Source organism: Impatiens glandulifera, chromosome 1, assembly GCF_907164915.1.
Source record: "Impatiens glandulifera chromosome 1, dImpGla2.1, whole genome shotgun sequence".
Taxonomy (NCBI): Eukaryota; Viridiplantae; Streptophyta; class Magnoliopsida; order Ericales; family Balsaminaceae; genus Impatiens; species Impatiens glandulifera.
This window is the reverse complement of record NC_061862.1, coordinates 62,948,404-62,974,810: the sequence shown is the minus strand read 5'-3', so window position 1 is coordinate 62,974,810 and position 26,407 is coordinate 62,948,404. Positions and strand designations below refer to the sequence as shown.

At 30.6% G+C, this 26,407-nt stretch overlaps 4 protein-coding genes across 4 annotated transcripts; 3 read left to right on the top strand and 1 right to left on the bottom strand.

Moving 5' to 3' along the window:
- The first annotated feature begins 277 nt into the window (after positions 1-277).
- On the top strand, positions 278-1,004 carry LOC124921357 (coiled-coil domain-containing protein 1). The gene has a single exon (XM_047462006.1). The coding sequence runs from the start codon at positions 348-350 to the stop codon at positions 852-854; it is 507 nt and encodes a 168-aa protein (XP_047317962.1). The 5' UTR covers positions 278-347; the 3' UTR covers positions 855-1,004.
- A 1,677-nt stretch (positions 1,005-2,681) lies between these two features.
- On the top strand, positions 2,682-6,574 carry LOC124918639 (protein AUXIN SIGNALING F-BOX 2-like). The gene is made up of 3 exons (XM_047458684.1): positions 2,682-3,446; positions 4,223-4,724; positions 5,616-6,574. The coding sequence occupies exons 1-3, from the start codon at positions 2,995-2,997 to the stop codon at positions 6,378-6,380; spliced, it is 1,719 nt and encodes a 572-aa protein (XP_047314640.1). The 5' UTR covers positions 2,682-2,994; the 3' UTR covers positions 6,381-6,574.
- A 4,934-nt stretch (positions 6,575-11,508) lies between these two features.
- On the top strand, positions 11,509-15,446 carry LOC124921815. The gene is made up of 12 exons (XM_047462514.1): positions 11,509-11,664; positions 11,948-12,192; positions 12,293-12,367; positions 12,448-12,503; positions 12,593-12,728; positions 12,834-12,927; positions 13,018-13,084; positions 13,169-13,267; positions 14,099-14,197; positions 14,285-14,439; positions 14,750-14,851; positions 15,122-15,446. Exons 2-12 carry the CDS (start codon positions 11,991-11,993, stop codon positions 15,273-15,275), a joined length of 1,239 nt encoding a protein of 412 aa, XP_047318470.1. The 5' UTR covers positions 11,509-11,664; positions 11,948-11,990; the 3' UTR covers positions 15,276-15,446.
- Positions 15,447-15,583: 137 nt separating this feature from the next.
- LOC124929854 (zinc finger protein 3-like) lies at positions 15,584-16,108 on the bottom strand. The gene has a single exon (XM_047470241.1). It carries the CDS (start codon positions 16,106-16,108, stop codon positions 15,584-15,586), a length of 525 nt encoding a protein of 174 aa, XP_047326197.1.
- Between the last annotated feature and the right edge of the window lie 10,299 nt (positions 16,109-26,407).

The window sequence follows — 26,407 nt, the reverse complement described above, 5'->3', positions numbered from 1 at the left end:
CTTTTTGTGGTGAGGGTGTAATATATATATAAATTTTTATGGGATTAGCAAGAATGACTTGACTATGCATATCCGGCAGTAAATGGGCCGGCCCAATAACATAAAATAGTTTTGAGAGAATGAATATATCTTTTTAATTCTTAAACTGGGCCCTCACACGGACGGCCCGGATATTTTCTAAACGGAATAGTGGATCTTTATGAGGCCCATTAAAAAAAACAAAGTACTAACTACTGACAACTGGTTGAAAGGCTACCCTGAATTGTCTTTAAGCAGCTGCTGCCTGTAATAATCCCCTTTTCAAACAAAAGGGAAAAACCCTAAAATCCTCTTTTCAAACCTCTTCAATGACGGAATTTAGGAACGATGAGGAAGAAGAAATGGCAACGAAGCTTTCCAAACCTAATCCCAATAGCACTGTCTTAGGCAAGACGACGAAGAACGATGAAAATGACGACGAAGTTGTTAGCAAGAAGCAGAAGCTGCAAGAAATTACTTCCGTGGATGAGAAGCTTGACGAGGAAGATGATGAGGAAGATGACGTGGAGTATGATCTGAATGGAAATGACGGTGATGACAACGAAGATGAAGATGATGAAGATGAGGACTCAAATGGTAAAGAGGTGGTCGATCGTAAAGGAAAAGGTAAACTTATTGAAGAATCTGAAAGTTCAAGTGATTCTGATTCTGGTGGAGATGCTGAATATGACAGCGATGATAGCGATCTCTCTGATGATCCACTTGCAGAGGTCGATTTGGACAACATTCTTCCTTCAAGAACTCGCAGGAATGTTCCACAGCGTGGTATCCAAATCGGTAACAATGACAACAAGAGTGATAATCATGATGCATAATTTTTAAGTAAAGTAAGAATTTAGTTCTAAACAAAATGTAATTTCCATTAGGTGTTGCTTGCTGCTGCAATTTCTTGATCTCTAGTTTATTATCTAGCAAACACTGTAGTGGTTTCCTTTTTATTACAATGTTTGAATCACTTCTGTTCATTTATGAATCTTAAATTTACCCCTTCTTAGCTGGATATCTAATCATATAACCATTTGGGTTTTACATGAATCAAGTTCTATTCTTGATATCCTACATCAATTCTCATTTGCATTACTTCAAGAAATCATATTTTGTTTTCTTGACTGCTTTTTAGTTGTGTATATGATCATGAATCAGTTGAACTATCTAAAGTTAGAACATTTCTGATTGGATGTGTTTGGTATTTCTAATATGTATGTAATGAGGGATCTCTAGATAAACATACCATTTTCAATTCAATCTTGCTAACAAAACCAACATTATCGGGTTTTGGGTACCTATTGTTGTTCCTAGCTAGTTCTAGGATGTGTTCACCTGAAAGAAACCGAAGAGAAGTTAATCTTCAAATGCAATTGTCAAATTTTAACTTATAACCATTTGTTCCTAGCTAGTTCTAGGAATGTTAAATATTGTTTTCATGTAACCGAAGAATGTTCTTAACGTGTGAGTAGAGTTAGTTATGTGGTCGGAATGTCGTGATCTTAACATGGTTTCTCTATAATTTGTCAAATTTTAACTTATAACCTTCCACATTGAGATCAATGAATAAGAGATTTATATTTAAAACACATGAATGTCTCCTTAATTTGAATTGATTTTATTCTTTTGTTGTGTTGTTCAAACAAACAAAAACAGTGTGTTGATGTGGAATGTTAATGTTTTTTTAGTTAAGGTTGAATGTTTTTAACCAAAGTGCAAGCATAATTAGTTATATGGCTGGAATGTTATTATCTTAATATAATTTGTTTTTGTAATTTTGTCTATAATAATTTTTACTAATAACTTATACATCCGATGAATATTGAATGTTCTGGGCGCTAAGTAGATTTAGTTGTATGGCGGAAATGTATCGATTTTAACATTGCTTTTATGTAATTTTATCAAATAATGTTGTCAATTTTAACATAACCTTCTGAAATCATTGAATAATAGAGATGAATACTCATGAATACTCATGATTGTCTCCCTAGTTTGAATTAATTTTGTTGTATTGTTGAATCAAAGAAAAAAAAAATGTGTTGTTGCAGAATGTTATTATATTTGTGTTGTATACAGTATATTTCGAATGTTATATAGCAATGTGGGAGGAGAGTTATATAATTTTTCAAATAATGTTCAATTTTAATTTCTAACCTTTTACACCAAAAATTACTAAATAAGAGATGAATACACATTAATAATGTATTCTTATATTCAATTAATTGTATTATTTTGTTGTCATGTTGATGTGGAATTTTAAAGTTTTATTTTATTTTATTTTAATCTATACATGGAATCTTAATATAGAATTCTAGAAGAATTAATTATATTGATTGAATGATACGATGATAATATAAATTATTTTAATTTTTTTCAAATGATATTGTAAAATTTAACGCCGTTTCTATTAAAATAAAATTTACGGATTCGATTTTCATTAAAAGAATGCATATTCAATTTCCGTTTTAAAAACATATTAGATGGAAGTAATAATGTATGAAACAACAAAATTATAGTTAGAATTAATTTTATATATATTGTTGACTAGAATGTTTTATACTATGTAAGTAGAATGTTCTTAGACAAGTGGATTTAATTATTTAGAATAGTCATCAACAACGGTCCAGATTTCTGTAATCCCTTTGTTCATAACCGCTGTTAAAGCAGTGTAAAGTGGAGTAGGAGGTTGTTTTTTATCACAGAAATTATGTGATGAATTGATTATTGATCATCTGATCCTTCTCTTTACACGGTTTTATTAGCTCAGATTGACCCTAATTGGAGATTTAGATCTTCTTTCTTTGTAATCATCACTAATTGATTGAAGATTATGGCTCCACTGGACTACTGCCACTGCCGAGTTTTCTAGATCCGCCGCTTCAAAAGTAAGAAATTTACAACTTTGTTGAGGTTTTCCTTGTTTTTTTCTTGCTAAGCTGGTTGGTTTATCTGGTGTTTTTACTTCTCGGGATGAATAATTTCCCCGATGACGTTCTGGAGAACATATTCGATTACTTAAAGTCGAATCAGGACAGAAACGCTGTATCTCTGGTGTGTAAGTCGTGGTACAGGGTTGAAGGGTTCAACAGGAAGAGGGTTTTCATCAGGAATTGTTATGCGATCAGTCCTGAGAAGACACTCTCCAGGTTCCCTAGGCTTAGTTCCCTCACGCTTAAAGGAAGGCCTCATTTCGCTCACTTCAATCTGGTCCCTCCTGATTGGGGAGGATTTGTTTACCCTTGGATTGAGGCAATGGCCAAGAGTTGTGTCAATCTGGAGGATCTCAGATTGAAGAGGATGGTGGTTTCTGATGAGAGTCTTAAGCTCATTTCTAAAGCTTTTGTAAATTTTAAGGCTTTGAATTTAGTTGGCTGTCAGGGCTTCACTACTGCTGGCATCTCTGCCATTGCTTCCAATTGCAGGTATTATTTGTTTTCTTGACCATCTGATTTTGGCCATTAACTTGCCCAATCCCCTCTACCTGAATAAAAAATCCATATGATTAGAGTCTTCAAAGAACACTCCTTACAAATATTGAAGCATGTAACATTTGTTTATTAATGTTTTTAACTAATGTTCATTAACAATTAAGGAGTGTCTATTGACTGTCTTTTCATCATTAGAAAACCATTTTTTACATTTGTTAGTACATATTTTTGATTACTTTGGTGTCTTTTTAAGTTATAACAAACAAAATTTGATACATTGGAGTACTTATTTGAACTTGTTATTTTGTTGGTGTCCATGTATTTTCTTTAACTAATTATATTGAAATTAGTTCATGATCATGTGAGGTGTGAATTCGTGAATATATGAATGACGAATTTTAAAAAAAATGGATTGTATATGATGCATGATATAGGGTCTTATAGATTATAAACAGATATATTATGTATAGATGACCAAATAATGAAGCCATCTCGATGTGTGATCGCCCTCTAGTATTGCCTCTGGTTCGATTCCCACTGAGAATGTCCTAAGTTGAAGGGTATGGTCATGTCTGTGAGAGGTCGTGTCAGCTTCTTAAGGTGAAAAAACTCTCTGATTTCCAAAAAATGAAAAAGATCTCTAGTGTTATAGATTAGTTTTGTATACTAAAAATTAGTTCTACATAATTGAAAGATTGACTATAGTTTTATGAGTATAGATGTGAATGCATTAAGCTTAAAGTAAATTTGTCTTGACTTCACTTGAGCAGATTTATCAAAGAGCTAGATCTACATGAGAATGATGTTGAGGATCTTGAAGGGAAATGGCTTAATTGCTTTCCAGAAACCTGCACATCACTTGTCTCCTTAAATTTTGCATGCCTCAAAGGAGAAGTGAATTTGTTAGCCCTCGAGAGACTAGTAGCAAGATGTCGTAATCTCACCAGTCTTAGATTGAACAACTCAGTCCCTCTCGAAACTCTTCACAAGATTTTGAATCAAGCACCACAACTAGTTGACCTAGGGATGGGACCTATTGTGTACAATGCAGATTATGAGATGAGCCAAAAATTGAACAGAGATTTCCAGAAATGCACGTCGATAAGAAGCCTGTCGTCTGGCTTCGTGGAAGTTGCTCGTCGTTGCAGCTTGTCTGCTGTTTATGTTGTTTGCAAGAACCTGACCACTCTGAATTTGAGATATGCTTCCAGGATCAATTGCCATGAGCTTTTCAATATCATAGACAATTGCTCCAATTTACAGCGTTTATCGGTATGAACAAATTCTTGACTTGTATCCTTAAATATAACATTTATGAGCTTGTTTGATTGAGATTTTTTGTTTCAGGAAAACCAGTTTTTTTGGATAATTTTGGTAAAATAAAATATTTTTAATATATACTATTAAAAATTGGCTTAATTATATATATATTAATATTAGCATTAATACATTTGTTTTTTTTTCCTTTTAATATTATGTCATAATTCTATTCAATTCATTTTTTTTTTATCAAAATAAAATTATAATATTTTTCTGTTTAAGTTTTTCTTACCCAAAATTTTATTTATAATATTATTTTACTTAATATTATAAAATATTTCTAAAAACAAATTAATTTACACTCGAATTTTAATTTAACTAAAATCTAAATATATTTAAAAATTGTTTATATATATATGTGGCTCAATTTTTAATAGTAAGTTTATATGAACTTTTTATAGTTAATATGTTTAAATGAGTTAGTAACTAAAAGTACATACATTTAAAGGGATTTATAATTATTATTTTTCTAATATGAAAATGTAGATTAAGGTTAAATGCCTAAATATATTTTATAGTTAATATTTAAAATTAAATAATCCACACTTTTATCAAATAATATTTGGTACTTTAGCAACAAAGAAAATAATTTTCTCTTAAAAATATATTATTTCAAATAATCCACTACCCTATCATATATTATCTCATTTAAATTATCTTCTATTACCAATATTTTTTTTACCCAAATAATTCATTTTTTATTAATCTATACTAAGATTTTCAAATGTTATGAAAAATATGATTGTTTTTGTATTTTTATTAGTTGATGATTAAAATGATTTGATAAACTGATTTTGGAAAAGTGATTTATTTAACTAACATTATATTTTTCTTGTTTTCAAGATTTTGGATCACATTGGAGATTTTGGTTTATCAGTAGTGTCTTCAGCTTGCAAGAAGCTACAAGAACTAAAGGTTTTCCCTACCAATTCACATGCCTTGGGCAACTCTTTCCTAACCGAGGCAGGCCTAGTTGCTATCTCCCGGGGCTGCACGAAACTCGAATCATTATTATACTTCTGCCATCGAATGACAAACGCTGCCCTCATAACAGTCTCCAAAAACTGTCCCAACTTCACCCGTTTCCGTCTCTCTATCCACGACCCAACCGAACCGGACCCCACCACCTCCCAACCACTTGATGAAGGTTTCGGAGCAATAGTCCAATCCAGCAAGGGCACCTTAAAACAGTTATCAGTCTCGGGTCTTCTAACCGACAAGGTATTCCTCTATATAGGAATGTACGCGGAGCAACTAGAAATGCTTTCGATCGCGTTTGCTGGCAAGTGCGATAAGGGAATGTTGTATGTGTTAAACGGTTGCAAGAAGTTAAAGGAGTTGGAAATTAGGAATATTTCTTTTCAGAATGAGACACTTTTGGCAATGGATGTGGAGAAGTACGAGACATTACGATCCCTTTGGATTTCGTCGCGTGAGATTACGGTTGGAGGGTGTATGGCGGTTGCGGAGATGGTGGCGAGGCTGAATGTTGAGATTATGTGGAGATTTGCCTATGCGGCTGATACAAATAGAATGGATAAGATTTATCTTTATAGGAGTATGGTTGGGAAAAGGAGAGATGCGCCTGGTTTTGTTTCTACATTGTAGGTAAGGGTTTTAGTTTTTTTGAGGTTGTTAACTAGTGTTTTTGTTTCTTTTATTATTGCAAGTTTTGATGATGATTAATAGTTTAGGAGGAACACTACTTAAGTCTATTGGGATGAATTATGCTTGGTTTAGGTTTTGATATGTCAATAATGCTTAATAACTTAATAATAATGGTTGTTTGAGGTTCATATTTGAAAACTAATTGTATCTTTCTCCTTAATTCATCTCATTTTTGTTCAATCTACACAATTTTATAAACACAATTAGGGATACAAATTTGTTTTTAAATGTTGTATTATATAAGAATATTGATTGGCAGTGGTTTTGAAAAAATGTGTTATTTTAAATTTTTTTTTTAAAAGCCTTAAAATAATGTATTAATATATAATAATAAATTTATTCAAAAAAATATATTTTAATACAATTTTATTCTAAGTCACTCTAAATTACTTTACAAATTAAAAAAAATTGCAATAATATTAGGGTTTCACTAGGGCCAAATAGGAAGTACCTACATGAATTATGCTCATTAAATGCCATAAACATAAAACAAGTTATTTCAAAATATTTCAAAATCTTATAAAAGAAAGTTTGAAGTATATCAAAAATAAGTAATACTTTAAGGGCTTATTTATAGTTATCCTACTTGTAATTGAGTGAAATTATCTTAAGGTACATATGACTTTGAAAAAATAAAATAAAAAAACTATGAATCGGTAGTAGCTCATCGGTTAATCAACTTTTTATCGGATAAACAATTCTTAATTCTATATTTTATATTAGTTATTTTTATAAATATTAGATATATCATAATATTTCAAAATATATATATTATAATCTATATTATATATTTTTGTAAATATTTAATATATTAAAATATTTAATAATCTACCTGAGCAAAAGATAGCGCAACCTCTTATTATTTTTTTATTTTTAACTTAATCATCATTTTTTTCACCATTTAACAATTAACATAGACCCTTTATCATAGATCATGGACTTGTCTAATTAATAAAATTCATTCTACAAATTTAATATTTAATTTGAAAAATAAATAAATTATCGATTCCCGATCAATCTGAATCGGTAGAACCAGAACCGCGGTTAAAAAGTTTGTAAAATAAATGATAAAATCAGACTTAATCGGAATCGGACTTATTAAGAACCGTTTAATTAGTTAACCGAGCGAAGGTAGAAGTACATTTTAAATTTTAAGCTTGAGAATATTGCATAAATCACAAAAGTTCGGACCTCAAATCGCTATTATTATATTTTTTAAAATCTTAATGAAGTGTTCAATAAAAAGAAAAAGGCTTAAGAGGTCGGCTTTATGGTCTTTTAATTTGGGTTGTTTTATTATTTAAAAAAAATTATTTTTCATATTATATATCTTCTTAATAATTAAATATTATAAAATAAAGGTTAAAAAAACAGAGTTTTATGATTTGCATCATAAACAAAATTGATTCTATATAGGAACTTTCAATGTAAATTATGAAGTCATATTGATAAAGAAAATTATATACGCCAAGCTTAATTCGGTTTCAAAAGCATTAAAATACTTACATTTACAACCTTTCACTTATTAATTCCTATCAACTTTGTTCATAAATTAAAAAGACACAGAATACAGTTGGGAATCTCGTAGCCTATGCTCTGGTATTTCCATTTGTACAGATAAGTTGCGATTTTCTAACAAATTGAAAATTTAATAACAAATAACACTCACAACTATTAATACTTTTATTTTTATAAAATTTAAATATAAAAAAGTATTTTATAATTTTTTTTTACCAAATAAAAATTTAAATTCATAACCTCTTTTAGAAAGTTTAGTCATATTTTTTTTCTTTTAATTTAAAAAAAAAAGTTTAATATCATTTCATTACAAACCCAAAAAGTATTAAGTTAATAATTAAAACTATATAAACTCTAACTTTGATTATACGATGACAAAAAAAACCCTAACTTAGGCATTTTTTAGATAGAGTACATGTTAATAAATTTGACAAATAACATTATTACTATTCTACAAGTATGATATTCTTGAGTACCTTTCCTATATATTTGGGATCCTTATAATAAAATTAGATTTGGATTGGGATGGCTAGAGTTTTTTTTGTTTTTTTTTGTAAGGGATTGATATTGATAGTTTCCTCAATATTGATCCTATTCGAAAATATTATTAAGGTGAAAAAAAAGTTTGATTTTTATAGTTATTTATGTGATTTAGTTAAAAACATGTAATGGAAACAATTTTAATTTACATAAATTATAACGAGAAACGTTATTTTTTTTTAAATTATGAAAAACTAGTTTGACACTCCACGTGCCACGGTCATAGGTTTTCATTAAAAACGGTTATAATAGGAATCAAACTCGTGAAATTTTAATCTCTTAAACCGTAATTTATGAACTTAAGCATTTTGCGGCCACTAAAATTTTCAAATTGAAATATATTACATAACAATAAAAACATAAAACAAAGTATGCATTTGAAATTGATGACACATGTTTTGCAAGGATACTGTTTTTTTCACCAAAAAAATATGATATTTTGATATTAGCCCATTGAAGTATGTCAATATTTGGTATCCATGGAGAAACAATCTTTTTTGAATAGAAAACATCAATAAATTAAAGTAAAAATAAGGGAAGTAAATCATGACGTTATAAGTAAAGTACATTCAAATTTTACATAGATGTAAACTATGATCTTAATACAAATTTTACATTAATGTAAACTATGATCTTAAATACCAAGTAAATAAAAAGAAAAAGGAAAGTCATTATTGATTCTATGTGCTCCTCGTTTTTCTGAACTTCTAGTGAGTTAAAGAAGATTTATGTAATTGTGATTTATTTATTTTTTTCTTAATTTTTTTTGGTGATCATATATGTTTATGATCTTTTATATTGATTGAATAAATTTTGAATATGAAGCATTTTTTTTTTTTTTTTTATGAATTTTCACTGTTATGTCACTGTCTTCGCAACTAGCTTTTAGAAGAAGAAAAACAAAAATGTTTGATATCCTATCATCGTCAAATGATTTGGACATCGCGCTGGCGGAACAAAGATATCTTTTTCTTCACACCTCAGATCTTTTAAATAGAAAAAAAAAAAACTAACATATATTTCTTCAAGAATTAATAAAAAGTAATTTCAAAATGAATAGATAGTTGAAGGACCTAATTAAGATTATCCTCTAAATTTTTAATGTTATCTATGGATATTTAAGAATACTATTTTGTTCATACCGCCTGCCTATAAAAACTGTCGGGCATATTTAAGAATACTATTTAATTTGTTTATATATTTGCATGTAAGGTTTTATTTTCTTATTGCAAAATAAAAGGGAGAACAGGATCGATGCATATGCAGCTGTTTTATTTATTTATTTATTTCATTATAAGCAACAAGGTACTTAAATATATATAACTATATATTATAATTTTAAATTTAAGGGATCTCTAAGTATACATGTTGAATCCTTAAGGCTTATTTGATTGATATATTAAATAAAGATTATTGGAAGATATTCATGCATACTAGTTTAAGTAGATAAAGTTTTAATTTTAAAGGTTGAAGTATAAAGTTCAAATATTTAGGAATATTTAAACACTAATTTTAAAAATATATATTTGAAGCTAATCTTGTTTTATGACAAAGTTAATTATTTTGGTAAGATAAGTTAAATAATTTTAATATTAAGAATTTGAAAATGTTATTACAATAATAATAATATATTTTATTTGAATTAATGATTTGATAAAAAGATTAATAAGTAGATGAAACTAATGTTGAATAAATTGCCTCAAATTTTAGGCTTGTTTGATATAGAGTTTTTTTTTTTTTTAAATCATTGGAAAGTATGATTTATTTATTTTATTTAGAATACATGACCAAATTTATATTTGATAGAAGGCCAACATTATATATATAAATGTGTAATTTAAGCATAAAAAGTATAATCTAATAGATGGTTAAAAGAATAAAATATATTATCACAACTAGAATAATGAAGATAGAGTTATAAAGGAGACGAGACATAGTAGTTGAATATTATACAATTTATATCTATCTTAGACCCAGAGTAAAAAATAATTAAAGTCACGAGGCTTAAATTTAATGTAAACAAAATTCTAAAAAAAAACATACACGAGACAAGATATTTGAAATTTATTTTACTAATCAATAATAACTAATTCAAATAGTTTTTATAAAATTAAGATAAATAAAAAGTTTTTGCAAATAATAAATCTAGTACGACTCTTATATATTGATTATATTGATTGGTTCTTGTCTCTAACTATTTGCGTTGGATAAAACAACCATAATTCTTTATAATTCATACCAACATCCTCCAAAACCCAAAGCCAACTTGCAAACTTTTTAATAATACTAAATAGAAAGTTACATAACTCAAACTTATATAGATTAGTTTCATAAAAGATGTAAATCAAATACTAGTTTTAATTAAGGAAATTTGACGAAATGACCCTAAAAATAGCCTTAAACGGTGTAAATTATCACTTCAAAATGCCCTAACGAAATTATTGCGAAGGGCAGGATCGTCTCGTGAAAAAAAAAGCTTGTGAAAAGTTCAAAATATTTTCGCAAGATCGTCATTCGAAAGACAGGATCGTCACGCGAAGGGCATGATCGTCAGCGAATGACACAATCATTTTAGACTTTTCACAGACTTTTCATTTGCGAGACGATCCCGTCTTTCGCGTTACGCAACAAGGATAATTTCGTCAAAATATTTTGAAATGGTTATTTGCGCAATTAAATTTAAAGATCTTTTTAGGATCATTTCGACCCATTTCCTTTTAATTAACTCTTTAATTGATTAAATAAAATAAGTAATTATTAATAAATTTAAACAAATCACTTCAAAAATATTGTTTATTAAATTGATATTTAAAGATTAATTTTTTATATTAAATATATTTGGTTTGAAATTTGAAATAAATAAGAATTATGAAAAAATGATTTAAAAAAGTAAAATTTTGGCGCGGAAAGGTGAGACGTTGACTGATGACAGGAGGCATTATTATTTAATTTTCCAATCGGAATTTCTTTTCCTTCATCGTCTCTTTCAACTTCCCACGCATCCGCCATGTGCGCCATTTCTCGGTTCTTGAGCTTTCTCTGTTCGTCTCTCTAAACAGAGACGAGAACATTCATACATATGCGCATTTATGGTCATCTTTAACCCTTCCTAGAAGTTTCACAGCAATCTGCTTCCTTCTCGCTTCCTGCCTGGATTCAGGAATCTGTGAGTACTATTTTCTCTCTCTCTTGCTCACAATGTACTCCTTTATTTTAATTTTTGATCAGATCTCATGAGATTGTATCACTATTTGACATTAAATTCATCTGACAATCCCGAACATGCTTTCTCATAACTGTCCATATTGCTCCCAGCCGCCTGACAATTATTATCGATTGTTTCATCCGATCTTACCAATTTTAATCGATCCTAGACCTTATGTACTTCTTTGTCATTCATTTTTACGGAGCAAGTTGACGGTAAACTGTGCGTATGTATATATTCTTAGGATGTTTATACTCAGTGACTGAGTCCAGTGCATTGCAACGAGAATGGGGTGCACAACTTCAAAATACATGATAGCACGGAAGAAGAAGAAGTTGATTATACCAGAAATCGCAGTTTTCACTCCCTCGTTGCGTATTCCTGTGCATTGCGATCTTCAAAAATCTATCAAAGGACTAATTCCTAATGATCTCGTAGACAGAATTATCTCTGTTCGGAATCAGATCATCTTAATTGCTGAGGACACCGGTTAGTTAGTTAGTTAGATCTTTTATAATAATAATCTCAAGCATTGCGTTCGATTTAGGTTTCCTTTTCTTTTCATTACAGTTGTTGTTTAATGGATCAGGTGGATCAGCTACTAATGAATTGCTAGCAGCTCTGGAAGAGTACTTGCCTCTTTTGCTGGGATTCACTAATAAAGGTTATATTCTTAAAACTCTTTGTACCTGCATCTGAAACAAACATTGAGCAATTTAATTGATCAATCTTTTATTATGCCAGATCATGGTCTTCTAGATGTAGTCGAATTCAAGTGGAGAGACTTAGATGGCAGACATGTAAACAGGGCACTTCTTTTTAATTTTGTAATTTGGCTTAAAATGGTCTTTCTCTATATGGTCGATCATCCATGGATTTTTCTGAACAGGAAGTATGCATAGCAAATCCTTGGTTCGAAATACTATCTGTCATCCACTTAATGGCTATGTTGACTCTTGCTCAAGCCAATTTCATACTGATTCCCAAGGATCGTTCTGGGTCTTTTGACAGCGTTGTATCTGCAGGTCGTCAACAATCAAATATCTTAAACGTTGTAGTAGCATTGAGATTTCTTAAGGTTTAGATATGATCCCAATTGGCATTTATTGGCTGCTTCATATCTTTCTCAGATAACATGAGGGATGCTGTTGATTTACTACTAAAAGCATCAAGTTACTTGGAATTTTGTGTCAAAAATCTTCTTCATTTCCCAATAGACATCAAGTGTGTAATCTTGTACTCATTTACCTCTTAAGTTATTTACTTAACATTTTGATCAGCTGGTTTACTTATGAGAAAATCATTTATTTGCAGAAAGAGATTGCCAAAAGAATTGCAAGATAATGTACTGCAGGGTATTGCTTATCAAGCTCTAGGACAGGTACATGCAATCAATTGAAACATGGCCAGTTACATTCTCTCCATTCATACAGCTGTGTGACTAAAGTTACTGTATAATTTTTAGGGAACTGAAATTCAGCTTGGTTTAGCCATGGAAAGCCAAAATGCAACATCATCTGTGAAGAGGAGGCTGGCTTGTGAACAACTTGGCTACTTGAGTCAGGTATATATGATAGATGCAGATTCAATTTTTCCCCACTAAATATACTCATATTTTGTCATGTGGTTTAATCCTTTAATCTGTGTTTATATTTGTTAATATGATAACTATAGGACTTACCCTGAAAAGTTGTATTTAAACCCCTAATTGCTTCTCACCTAAGTATTCTAATTTGACTTTGCTGCTTTCCCTTTATTTCATTCTGAAAAAGTGGGAAATATATCTTTTTGAGGCTTAGGCAGTATGTTTAAGTAGATGTTGCATGTGCATTGAGACTTGTTTGGAGTATAGTGGTGGGTTATTTGAATTAAAAATCAAAATAAGCAAGATTTTTTTTATTGCTGAATATTAAGAATTAATTCTTTCATCTAATCATCAATTGAAATGACCTTATTTTATTTTCTTATTTATCCTTTTAACATTTAAAAAATAATAAATAGAAAGGGCAGTTTAATTAGTTATTTGACCAAATACTCCACTTTCTCATCAAACACAATTATTTGAAATAATTCAAGTAACCCATTTAAACAAGCTCGATGTCTCATCTTCCTTCTTCAATTTCATTCCAAATAACTCAAATAACCCTATCAAACAAAGAACTTAATACCTTCTATTTATGAGTTCTGGCACTATGTGCTGCTTGCATTATAGATATTCGTTTCAATAAGAATTGGTACACGGTTCTTGTTACCATCCAATGGATTTTATGTAACAAAAGGAACATGAGATTCTTAGTTTAAAGAGCGATTTTCTTAATTTTTTCAATAACCTGCTTGGCATATTTTTTCTTATTATTATTGAAATTGAGATGACCAAAATCTCCTCTTTGATCAGGCACACTACTGCCTCTCTGACTGCAACATTGATGATCATGATGGTGGATATGGAAAAAAGAACCTGTCGTTCATAAAATGGAAGTACCTTGAAGCTAAGGTCATTATTCCTCATAAGTCATAATCCATCTTTAAGTTTTTTTCATTGAACGGTTAACTATACTCTTAATGAACAAATGTTATATAGGCTGCCTCTTACTACTTTCATGGTGTGATAGTCGACAAGGGCTCTGAACCATCATGTCAAGTTAGTGCTGTTTGTTGCTATCTTGCTGCAGATGGCCTTTTGACTGAAAGCAAGAAGGCTTGTTTAAGTTTCTGTTTAGCAAACCCCATAACAAGGTTAGTTTCTTAATTCCTTTAGGCTATGTTTAGAGAAATCATAAAATTGCAGTTCCAAATTGGGTAGGGTGGATTGAAACTTAAAAAATCATATATATTTCAATTAATTGGAACTGTATTTTAATTTCCCATTTGGAAACAAGTTTTGTTACTCAATCTGTCAATTTATTTCTGAATCTGTATCCAGCATGATCTCATATGGATAATACATAAATGAGAAACCTAAAGAAAAAAAAAGTGTTTTCAAATAAATTTATCTAGCATTTTGTTTGGTTTGAGAGAAGAATTGAGTTGTTTCATATATGTATAGGGCTCCTCCTGCATGGGGTGGTATAAAGCAACTAAACAAGAAAGTCCCTGAATTAGCATCAAAGAAATCTCAGATGTATGGCTACTTGTTGGAGCAAGAGAAGTAAGCACTTATTTCTTATACCCATTCTTATAAATTCAAATATGTTTCTTTACTATATGAATTGGAATTAGAGTTCAATTCAAATTTCATTACTATTAAAGGGTTCGATACCACTAAGAACGTGAATTAAATTAGGGTCATGTTAACCATCCCGGAAGTAAACCCGAATAAAAAAAACACAACTCACTCAAAGTTTTCTCAACTCATCCTTTTGTAGGTTCATTTTCAAAAGAAGTGTTATGAATTTTTTTTATTTTTCTTTGTGTGCAGAGATGATCTTCAGGGTTTGCCTGATCTGCCGGAGTTTCAGTTATCACTGAGGCCGGAGGATTGGGAGCTTCCTGAGATAGACTCTGCATGGGTTAATGAGAAATGGGAAATACCAACTCAGCCTCTAAAAGAGCATCTCGAAGACTCTGAATAAGAAGAAGACGATGAAGTGGAACAGTAAGTACACGCATTGATCAATTAATTAATTAGTTTCATTCTAATTACTTAGTAGCTAATTAAGTTAACTCTCTCTATTAATTATGTCTTAAGATCGATATTTCTTGGTGCAGTATAAATACATGCCACAATGACAAATAAAATGTAATGAATGCATGAATAAGTCATAATAATGATAATAATATATAAATAAACTTGACTAACATCATCATCATCTAATTAAATCTAATTAGCTAATTAAGTCTAATTACCCAATACTGAAAAGAAAGGAACATTAAGAGAGAATCATAGGTGGAGAGTTAGATCAAGGTTTATGTGGTCATGATGATACTTAGGGGCCGGAGAGATAGAGCGGTGATGATCAGTAGAGCTGGCCGCGACGCTATACATTGTTATGGCAGCAGGTGAATGGGGGATACTGGAATCTTGATCTAGTAAGGGGTCGAACCATTTGAAGGAGGTGGTGGTGGTGGGATTAATGATGGGTTTATAATTAATGGATTGATGATGATCTTGATGAGGAGTAGTGGGGATGATGAGGTGACGGTGGTGGTCATCGTTGAAGTTGATGAACTGGAGAGTTTGGTGGGGTGTGATGGAGGCTTGACGTTGACGAGCAGCGGCTCTCTCTCTCTTGTGTGCATTCTGGTGACCTCCGAGAGCCTGTGAAGTAGTGAACTTACGCATACAGTACTGACATGAAAACACCTTTTCCTTTATGGACGTCGTCGTTGAAGAAGAAGCCGGGAGCTGGAGCAGCTGCTGATCCACCGTTTGTTTGAGGAAATCGTAGATGACAGAATCCGTCATTGTTTGAGGAAATCAGGATTAGAATCGAGAGGAGGAGGAGTTATATGTAGTAAATAGGGTGAGGGAGGGGAGGAGGGTTAAATGGTAAAATAAAGAAGAGGGAATGAATTGATCAGAAAGGACAGGAAGTGGCAACACTCGATGATCATCATCATCGCCGCCATAGCTGCTCTGCTTATCTCCTCTCTCTTTCTCCTAACTAACGGATTATTTTTGTCTTTTCTTCTTTGTTATGCTCGCGCTTAATCCATGATCATGTACTGCATACAGTACAGTACACACTACCCACTCACTCTTCTGTTGGAATAAAAAGAATCATCAGGAATCAGTACTATAGAATATGCAAATAACTAATCTTTTGCCACCTACACAACTATCTAGCTAACTCAACTAAATGCCCATTTTATCCTTTCTTTTTATTATAATAACACATCTGTCTAAACAAATTTATAAATACATATTCTTAATAAAACTATTTATTGTTTTTAATGTCTTAAATTAAATCTAGATTTTATAAATTCATTAAAGAGTGGAGGGGTATGAAAAAACTATTATTTACCTGAAAGACTCGATACTAGGTAGTATGATTGATGTATGACTTCTATCTTTTGACATTATTAAAGCTTGGAGGAATCAATGGAACTTTTTCTGATATTTTATTATATTTTATGCATTTATTTATTAAAATTAATAAATAGATCTTTAATAATATTAAATATTTAAAATAGATCTTTAGTTTTTATTAATTGATTAATCTCTAATATTATTAGAGAGGATGAATTTAAGAATGTGTATTTAATTTTGTTTTTAAGAGATGTTAATATATATATTTTTAAAATAAAAAATATTTTAGTATTTTGATTAATGAATGAATTAATTAAAGATGAGATGAAATAATGTTGGAATATAATTGAATTTAAAAAAATATACCAATTAAAAAGAAGGAAGATGGGTCTTAATGCACTTTTTTATATTAATTTAGTTAGAGCATCCTTATCCATGACCAATTTTTTGGTCATGGTCACGGTATAATCATGAAATGACTAAGATTTTGGTCATTGTGCTTATCCATGACCTAAAAATGGAGAAAATTGTGATTTTTTATGCTCCGAATATAACAAGAGTGATATCTATTTATAGATCTCAAAAAATTATGAATTTTGATATAATTTTTTTTAAAAATTATAAATAAAATTAAAATCGGGTTTTAAAGACAAGAGATAAAAAAATTCTGGGTAACCAATCAAATGCTGTCATTTGTCAGCATTTGATTAGATGACCTTGGTTGTAATTTTTGTCAGAATATGACAAAAACAAAGATCCAATGACTTGGTTTTGGTTTTGGTCATGGAATGACCAAACATTTGGTCATGATAAATTGACATGATCATCCATGACCAACATCATAACCCATTATTTGGTCATGGATAAGGATGGTCTTAATTTATATAAATATTATTGAGGTGTACATATATAACTTTGGTTATATCCCATCCACATGCATTATCCCCAATTTAGATTAAATTGTTTTTATTTTGGTTTTGTTTGAATGAAAATTGAATACAAATTATGATAATGATTTTAATAAGTTAAAAATGGAAATAGATAGAAAGATTCTCTCATTTACGAGTGTAGGATAACGAGTTGGTGTTGCCTTGCCTGATCCTATTTACTTGACTTAATTTTGAAGTTAAAACATCTCTTATTATTCTTGTTTCTTCTGGTCACTTCTTACCATAGTAAAGAAAAAGAAAAAGAAAAATAGTAAAGGGGGAATATTATATATTCTTGCACGAGAATAGAAGGTTCCTATTCTTATGATCTTATGAGTTTGATTGGCTTTTGTTTCTTGAAATGGTAAAACAGGTCATTTTGCTTCTTTCAGAAGCATCCATTTCAACCCATCAAATTTCAGAATTAATACGGCGCGGGATTACTACTTCCCATCTCATCTCATATCCTCTCCTCCGTGGCTTTAACTTTAATTTGCATCATCATCATTATGAAGATGTGGACACCACCTGCGGCCCCAACGGATGAATACTGCAAAAGCACACTTTAATTTTTTGTGTTATTATTATTATTATTGTAAGAATAAATATATATAATAATTTTTTTTAATGAGTATACCACAATAGATACAGTGACAATTGCGGTGGTGTTGTGGACTATTGGGTTGCCTTAAATATATTAATTTAACCAATATTTCATATGGATAAATTAGTTTTTTATTTACTAAATGATTGAACTTTTATAGATAACAAACGCAATTAAAAAAATAAACAATTAAACTCTTAATTAATACAATTAAAAAAAATATTGTCTTTGGCATATTGATAATACTAATATTTTTTTTATGACTTTTTCTCTATCTGCCATAGCTGACTAACTTACATAGGACGAGCTCTATGACTGAGTAGTTCAATATAAAGTCTGTGATTCATAATAACTTCCACGATATAATTAAATTGAAGCTCTAGTCAGAATAATACGAAACACAAAATTAAACACGATTTAACATGACACGAATAAATTCGTGAACACGAATTAACACGACACGAAAAAACCCGTGATTCATAATATTTTGAGTGGGTCAAAACGCAATATAACACAGATTGAAACACCACACGATTGAAAGTCTAACACGATCTTCCCTATTTATACTCTATTCCTAGCTCTAATTCAACATAAACACAATTGTGTGCTATATATTAAATTTTCACTTAAAATTTAATTTAGAGTAAATGGTATTTATTTGTCTCTAATAAAATTGGGATAATTATAATGAATATGTCCACAATTTATTTTTGTCAAATGAATGTTAATTTAATTTACAACTATTTTTTTTTTTTATTAAACTGCCATTCCTAAACATAAGTTCTAGATTAATAACAATATTCTCATCTACAAAATCCACAACACCGTTAGTTATGTTCGAAAAAGAGTTGGGGACGATGTTATAAGAAAGTGTACGGGATTTTTAGATCTAAGTGTAGTGATTGTGATTGAATAGGATGCTCCATTTCTACTTTCTGTTTTTCTAGTTTAAATGTCTTTTTTTTTTTTATTATATCTTGTTAATTTGTATGGAGGCTTTTACCATTTTTTTTAATTGTCTTCTTAAAAACAAAATTGGTGTAATGGAATTTGTTTACCTTTACAAAAATAATATTCTCATCGTTCATAAATTTAGGTCTAGTTTTTATCGAAATTAATTGATAGAGTTTTATTTTCTTTCGAGTTTTTTTTTGTGTTCTGTCTTCTCAGAAATTGTGGTTTTGATTCTTGTTGGCAATTATAAATTTAACATGTAAAATAAAATCACATAGTTGACTATAACTGAGTTCTGATTATATATATATATATATATATATATATATTTTGAATTTGAAAAGTTTAATCACTAAATTTGTTTTTAAGATAGAAAGAGTGAGTTTAAATTTTTGTGTAAAAGGCTGGAAGTCCGGCCCGAGAACAGATTTTTTAATTGCTCAGCCCACAAGTGAGTCCAATTACGGGCCCTTTTCATTCTTAGCTTAGTAAAATTTTCCCATTTGTTGTAAAAATTAAAAATGGATCAAACTTACGTCCAGGTACATTGAACCTGGTCTATATTTTATGATGCAAGTATTACGATTACGTACAAGATTAAAAAACAATATTGGGATTGAGTCTTAGAATGAATAGGCCCAAATACTTAAAGGAAAAGCCTTTGAAAGTAGAAAATATATAAATTAGATCTTGGCAGGCCGGGGTCGGGATTATATTTTTTATGGGCCTCTATTGCAGGCCAAAAATATCCTCTGAAGCCCATCTAGAGGTGGCGTTGGCGATTCTCTCAGATAGCCGTTGATGTTTTGTTGGAATTTTTTGAGTAAATTTAATTAAGTTAGTTTGTCTGAATTTGGATTCTTCAATCAATTAATTTAAAAACATTATTTATTTTGTTGGGTATGAATCTAGATATCAAATATAACAACAATTTAAAACGTAACATAATATATAAATAAATTTTTATAAATTTTGTGTCCTTATTAACCAATTCTTTCTTAATTTTGGCTGTATTTGAATTTCTTGTGCTATTTTTTTTTTTTTTTAATTTATAGATGAAACTTGAAAGTGATATTGGTATATGTACATTATGTTCAAATGAGTCGGTCACCTATCCATCAATTAATGGGTCATACATTTATAATATTAACAAATGTTGTTACACCTAGATTAATAGATTAGGTACATAATTTTATACTAATTATTGAAATTAAATAATTATAACAACTTCTATTCTTTATAAACAAAAAATAAAATTAAGAATAAAATTAATCGGTTTGTCTCGCATTATTAGAAAAACACATGTTGAAAATTGATATGGTATAATTGTTATCTTTACATTCTAAATCTTTGCTAATTAATTCCGAATAGGTATTGATGTCATTGAATTAATTTTATATTATATTATATCATATTTAAAAAATAAAGAATAATAAAATGCAACTTTAATTAAACTAATTTACGCATTAGCATTTGATTTAAAATAAATATATTTATTGGTTGATTGGGTATCAATTTAATTAAATGTTTTTGGTTAATTAAATTAGTTATTTGATTTGTACAATTTAAAATTAGATGTTTCAAAATATGAAATGATAGTGCATCAAATTAGTTAATGCAAGTTTGAATGACAAAAAATATTGGTTAGTGTAGACACCTAAATGAGATTTCGAGGCGCTATAGTAGGTTTAGGTGATTTTTATTCTTACTTAATTGATCTTAAAATAAGGTTTTAATAATCATTACCTAAAACATCCAAACACAACAATTCAAGTTTTTGAGGGAGGTATGAATTTTAGATTAATAAAAAAAAATAGATAGCGAGTAATAATATAGAAAATACGTAAATAACACAAGATATACGTGAAAAATTAAAACGGGAAAAAACAACGGGACAAAGAATGAAATATTCACTATATTGTCGAGAGTAGGACTGCAAATGAGTCAAGCTTGAGCTCGAACTCGACTCAATTAAATATTTATTAGCTTGACTCAACACATTTATAAATTTGAGCTCGAACTCGACTCGAAAAACTTGAATTAAAATTAATTTTTCAAATATTTGTGAATAAAAATATATTTATTTTAAATTTTAGATTTTAATATTAAAATAAATAAATAAATATATTATTTATTAACTGGCTTGTAAAAGCTCGACAAGTCATCGAACAATTATTATATGAGATCGAGCTCGATAAGTCATCGAACAATTATTATATGAGCTCGACTCAATATTAAACGAGTTGACTCGAGCTGACTTGGTCAAAGTCAAACTCTAGTCGAGCTTTGACCGAGTGGCTCACGAACAACTTGACTCATTTGTAGTCCTAATCAAGAGTAACTCAGAGAGAAAAGAATAATGACTTATTTTCTATGTGTGTTAAAAACTCTAATTAAGACTGAATATTAATAAGTAACATAACTTCTTGAACTTGAAAAGATTCTTATATGATTTGTAATGTTTCAACCATTTAAATTAAACTGTAATCTCAATTTTTTTTTCCAATTAACATTTCTAACTTTTTTAGAACAATCAGGTTTCTTGAAAAATGGAATGGTCAAACTCTTTCAATTTCGTACTTTGCTAGCGTTTGGTAAGACCATACTTCGAATTATGGCCACGAAATGCTACTTCTTATTTTTCCAATCGAGTTCTAGAAACTCCGGTGGCCACCAATGATGTCTTACCCGATTGAATGATGACTCCAAATCAATGTGGGAAAGATATAATGGCACGATGAAGCTTTTTGTGAAGCCTACTTTCGATTTGGAGAAGTAAATCATGATTCGGGTTTTTGGGACATGAAACTGATGTCGACCAAAGAAGGTCCCTACTCACGACCCGAATAAAGAGTGGACACAACTTCTTCCGCAACTGAGGATTATATATGCTGAATTGCTTGATGCCCGAGAGGCCGAATGCTATGGATTCGAATCCCCGACCGCTCTACCTCCACTACCGCCCTCTGGTTCGGCCCAACGTCTTCAACCCACGAGACAACCCGTGACCAACAATCTAAACTTGTTAACCGATCAACCCATTTTGAATTTGAGATACTTTCAAATTTGAACACTTTCTTCCTTTTCACAAAATAGTGCCCAAGATTTTGTCTTTACCCCATATATGCAATTTCGATTTTATTTTTTCTAGCTATTTATGTTTAACCTAAGTTATTTAGACGCGTGTTTAGTAATATAACAGGAAAATGTAGACTGAAATTAGGTTTATAAACTTGCATGCCTAGAATTTAATTTAAAATTATAGTGTAATTTGTCATGTTTTGAAAAATTTAAGATTTTCGGAGTAGAGACAATCTTTTTGGACGAGCGTGTGGGTCATAACGCCGAACCCCTTTCCCACATGTAAACAAACCCTAAACGTAAAAGAATTCTTAAAAACCTTTCTTTCCCAATTTCTAATGAAGCAAATTAGGTGGTGACTCTTTTGAGATAAAACATTTTTAGGAACAAATTTGAACACACGATGCTTACCATTTTGGTTTCTTATCCCACTCAGGATTCGAGAGAAAGGTAAGTCATGGGACTAAAATGTGGCACGAGTCAATTTCTTGGGAGAAGAGAACAACGCATTGTAGAAGAGAACAACGCATAAGCTCTTTGGAAGAAGCTCGGGAAGGCTTGTTCTAGTAATGAGACGATGATAATTCGACGACTTGTGAAGTTGTAGTACAAAGATAGTGAGAGTATGATAAAGCACACTAGCAAGTTTATTGGCTTGCTGGATCAAATGGCATTGACGGAGATGACTCTCAATGATGAACTACATATTATATTATTTCTCAGCTCATTACTAGACAACTGAGAAATATTAGGGATTTCATTGAGCAGTTCAGCATCAGATGGTATTCTAACCATTAACATGGTTAAAGATAGTCTTTTAATAAGGAAACTAGAAAAGGATAGAAAGGTGAAGCAAATTTGTAAGCTCTAGTATGTGAAAAATTAGAGTCGCGTGAAAGGAGTAAAAATAGATCTTCACACGACAGAAAGTAAAATAATAGCATGAACAAAGGAAGATTGAAATCTCATGGTGATCTTAAGTGCTATCATTATAACAAATTATGACACATGAAGAGAGAATGCCAAATATGGAAACAAGAGTAAAATGAAGGGAAGCAGTGTAAAAAAAAACCAATGTGGTTGTAAAGGGGTGACATCGCTATCATGTGAGAGGATGGTTGTGTTAATCTCATAACTCAAGATAGTGATTGGGAGATTGATTCCGGTATTTTTTTTCACGTTACTTCTCATGATAATTTTTTCTCTAAGTATTTAGGAGGAGATTTTGCAATCTTCAAATGGGTAACAATGGTTTATCGAATGTAACGAGCATCAACGATATTTGTTTAAAGACTACCATCATTTGCAACTTGATACTCAAAGGTGTGAGGTACGTTCCAAACATTCGCCTCAACTTAATTTTTATGGACAAACTCGACAATGAGGGATTCGTGATTATTTTGGTGAAAATAAGTGGAAGTTTACCAAAGGTTCACTCGTGCTATCTAGAGACATGAATACAAACATAATGTATTTAATTAAAGCCAAATTGTATAAGGAAGAGATAAAATTAATTCATAAAGATGTTGATATTGATTTATGACATGTCAGCAAGAATGGACTTCAATCTCTTGCTAGGAAACAATTTATTCCTAGTTTTCAAGGTATGCCACTAGAAATCTATGATGTTTGTTTAGCTAGAAAAATACAGAGATTTATATTTCTTACACTCCTCTACATAAAAAAATCAAATGTTCTTGATTTGATACTAATATTTGTTCTATACAAAAAAAAAATCTAAGTGAAGCACATTATTTCGTAACATTTATTGATATTCATTCTAGAAAGGTTTAGTTTAATGTTTTGAAAACTAAAAATTAGATTGTAAAAGTCTTTAAAGATTTTCGTGCCAGAGTTAATAGAGAAACGTGTAGGAAATTGTGATGCGTGAAATCAAACAATGCCGATGAATATAAGGGGCTATTTGAACGATATTGTGGAGATCACGACATCAGATTTGAGAGAATGCCTTCAAAGACACTTCAGAATAATTGTGTGCCTGAAAGAATGAACTAAACGATTGAAGAAATAGTGTGGTGTATGTAATCTCATGCAAACTTTCCCAAGTCATTTTGGGGGGAGGCATTGAAAAATGTAATTAACTTGATAAATATTTCTCAAGCATCATCGTTAAACAATGACGTTCAGAACATGATTTGAATAGGAAAAATGTCTCTTATATGCACTTGAGAATCTTTGGTTGCAGGGCGTTCGTTCATATCACAAAAGATAAAATATCAAAAATTGATGATAATGCAAAATAATGTGTTTAAATGAGATATAATCACAAAGAGTTCTGGTACATGTTATGGGATTCGATGACGAAGAAGATCGTGAAAAGAAAAAATGTTGTATTTCTTGAAGACCAAGTTACAAGTGATAGTGACAAGGCTGAAGAAGTCAATTCCTCTATTGAAATTCCTACTAGTTTGGATGCAACTCCACAATTCCTCTATTGAAATTCTGATAATGATGATGTTAACAACGACGAGCCAAATGAACACATTGAGGAGGAAATTACACCGACGCTAGTTGAACAACATTTAAGAATATATAATATGGAGCATTTACACTATGTTAGATATCCTTCCATTGAGTATATATTGCTCACGGATGAAGGAGAACTTAAAAAGTACCCAGAATTAGTCGAAGAACGAGTGATTAAAAGTCATGAAATGAGAGATGCAATACTTACCTAATAATCAATCGTGACTTGATAAAGTTATCTCAAAGAAAGAAAGCACTCAAAACAAGCGGGTGTACAATTTGAAGACTGAGAATAATAACTCACAACTTAGGTACACTGCTCGACTTGTTGTGAAAGATTTTGGTCAAATGAAATGGATTGACTTTGAAGAAATATTCTCTTCACTGGTAAAGAATTGTTCAATCCAAGTTACACTAGGGTTGACTTCACGCTTGAACCTAGAGACGGAATAACTTGGCATGAAAATTGTTCTTCTTCATGGTGAATTGGAAGAAAAGAATTATATGGAGCAACCCGAGGAATTCAAGGTTAGAGACAAGTAACAACTTGTGTGCAAGATGAAAGGAACTTGTACAAACTCTAGCAAGCTTCGAAGAAGTGGTACAAGAAATTTGACTTGTCGTGATGAGTCATGGATATAATAAGAATACATCATATCACTATGTGTCCATTAAAAAAATACTCAAATGATGACTTCATTATTATGTTGTTGTATGTTGACGTCATGTTGATCATTGGTCGCGATATTGTCAAGAATGACAAACTGAAAGTAGAGTTGAGCAATTCTTTGCAATGAAAGACTTAGGGTCGGTGAAGAAGATACTTATAATAAAGATCTCATATGACAGGAAAAATAGGAAGTTGTGGATATCTCAAGAAAATTACATCGATAAGGTTTTTGAATGGTTCAATATAAGTAAAAAGAAAGTAGACAAATCTCCACTTGCGGGTCACTTTAGGATTTTTAAAAAATAATGTCCGACAAGTGAGAATGAAGAAGTGGAGATAAAGAGTGTTCAATATGTATTTATAGTTGGGAGTTTGATGTATGTTATGGTCTGCACCAAGTTTGACATCATTCATATAGTTGGCATTGTTAGTAAATATTTCTCAAATCTAGAAAAAGAACATCGAGAAGTAGTCTAGTTGATACTAATGTATCTGAAAGATACTTTAAAGGTGTGTTTATGCTTTGGCGATGACAATCATATGCTAGTTGGTAAATAAACTTGAATATGATTGGTGAAGTTGATTTTAGAAAGTCTATTTTAGGATTTCTAATTACCTTCGTAAGAGGAGCTGTCTATTGACAATCCAAGTTGCATAAGTGTGTTGCTCTATCCACTACGGAGGTAGAGTATATCGTAACCACTAAGAGTTGTAAGAAAACATTGTTCATGAGAAGATTCTTAGAAGATTTAGGTCTATAACAAGAAAAATACACGATGTATAGTGATAACTAGAGCACTATTCATCTCTCTAAGAACTCTATTTTCCATTTGAGATCTAATAATATTTAAGTAAGGTACCACTGAATTGAGATGTGCTCGAGACGAAACAATTGAACTTGATAAAATTTTATACTAGTAAGAATGGATTCGATATGATGACCAAACGTTTGTCGAACGAGAAGCTTGAAATTTGTTGGCGAAGAGCGGGTTTGTTAGAGCTCATTCAAT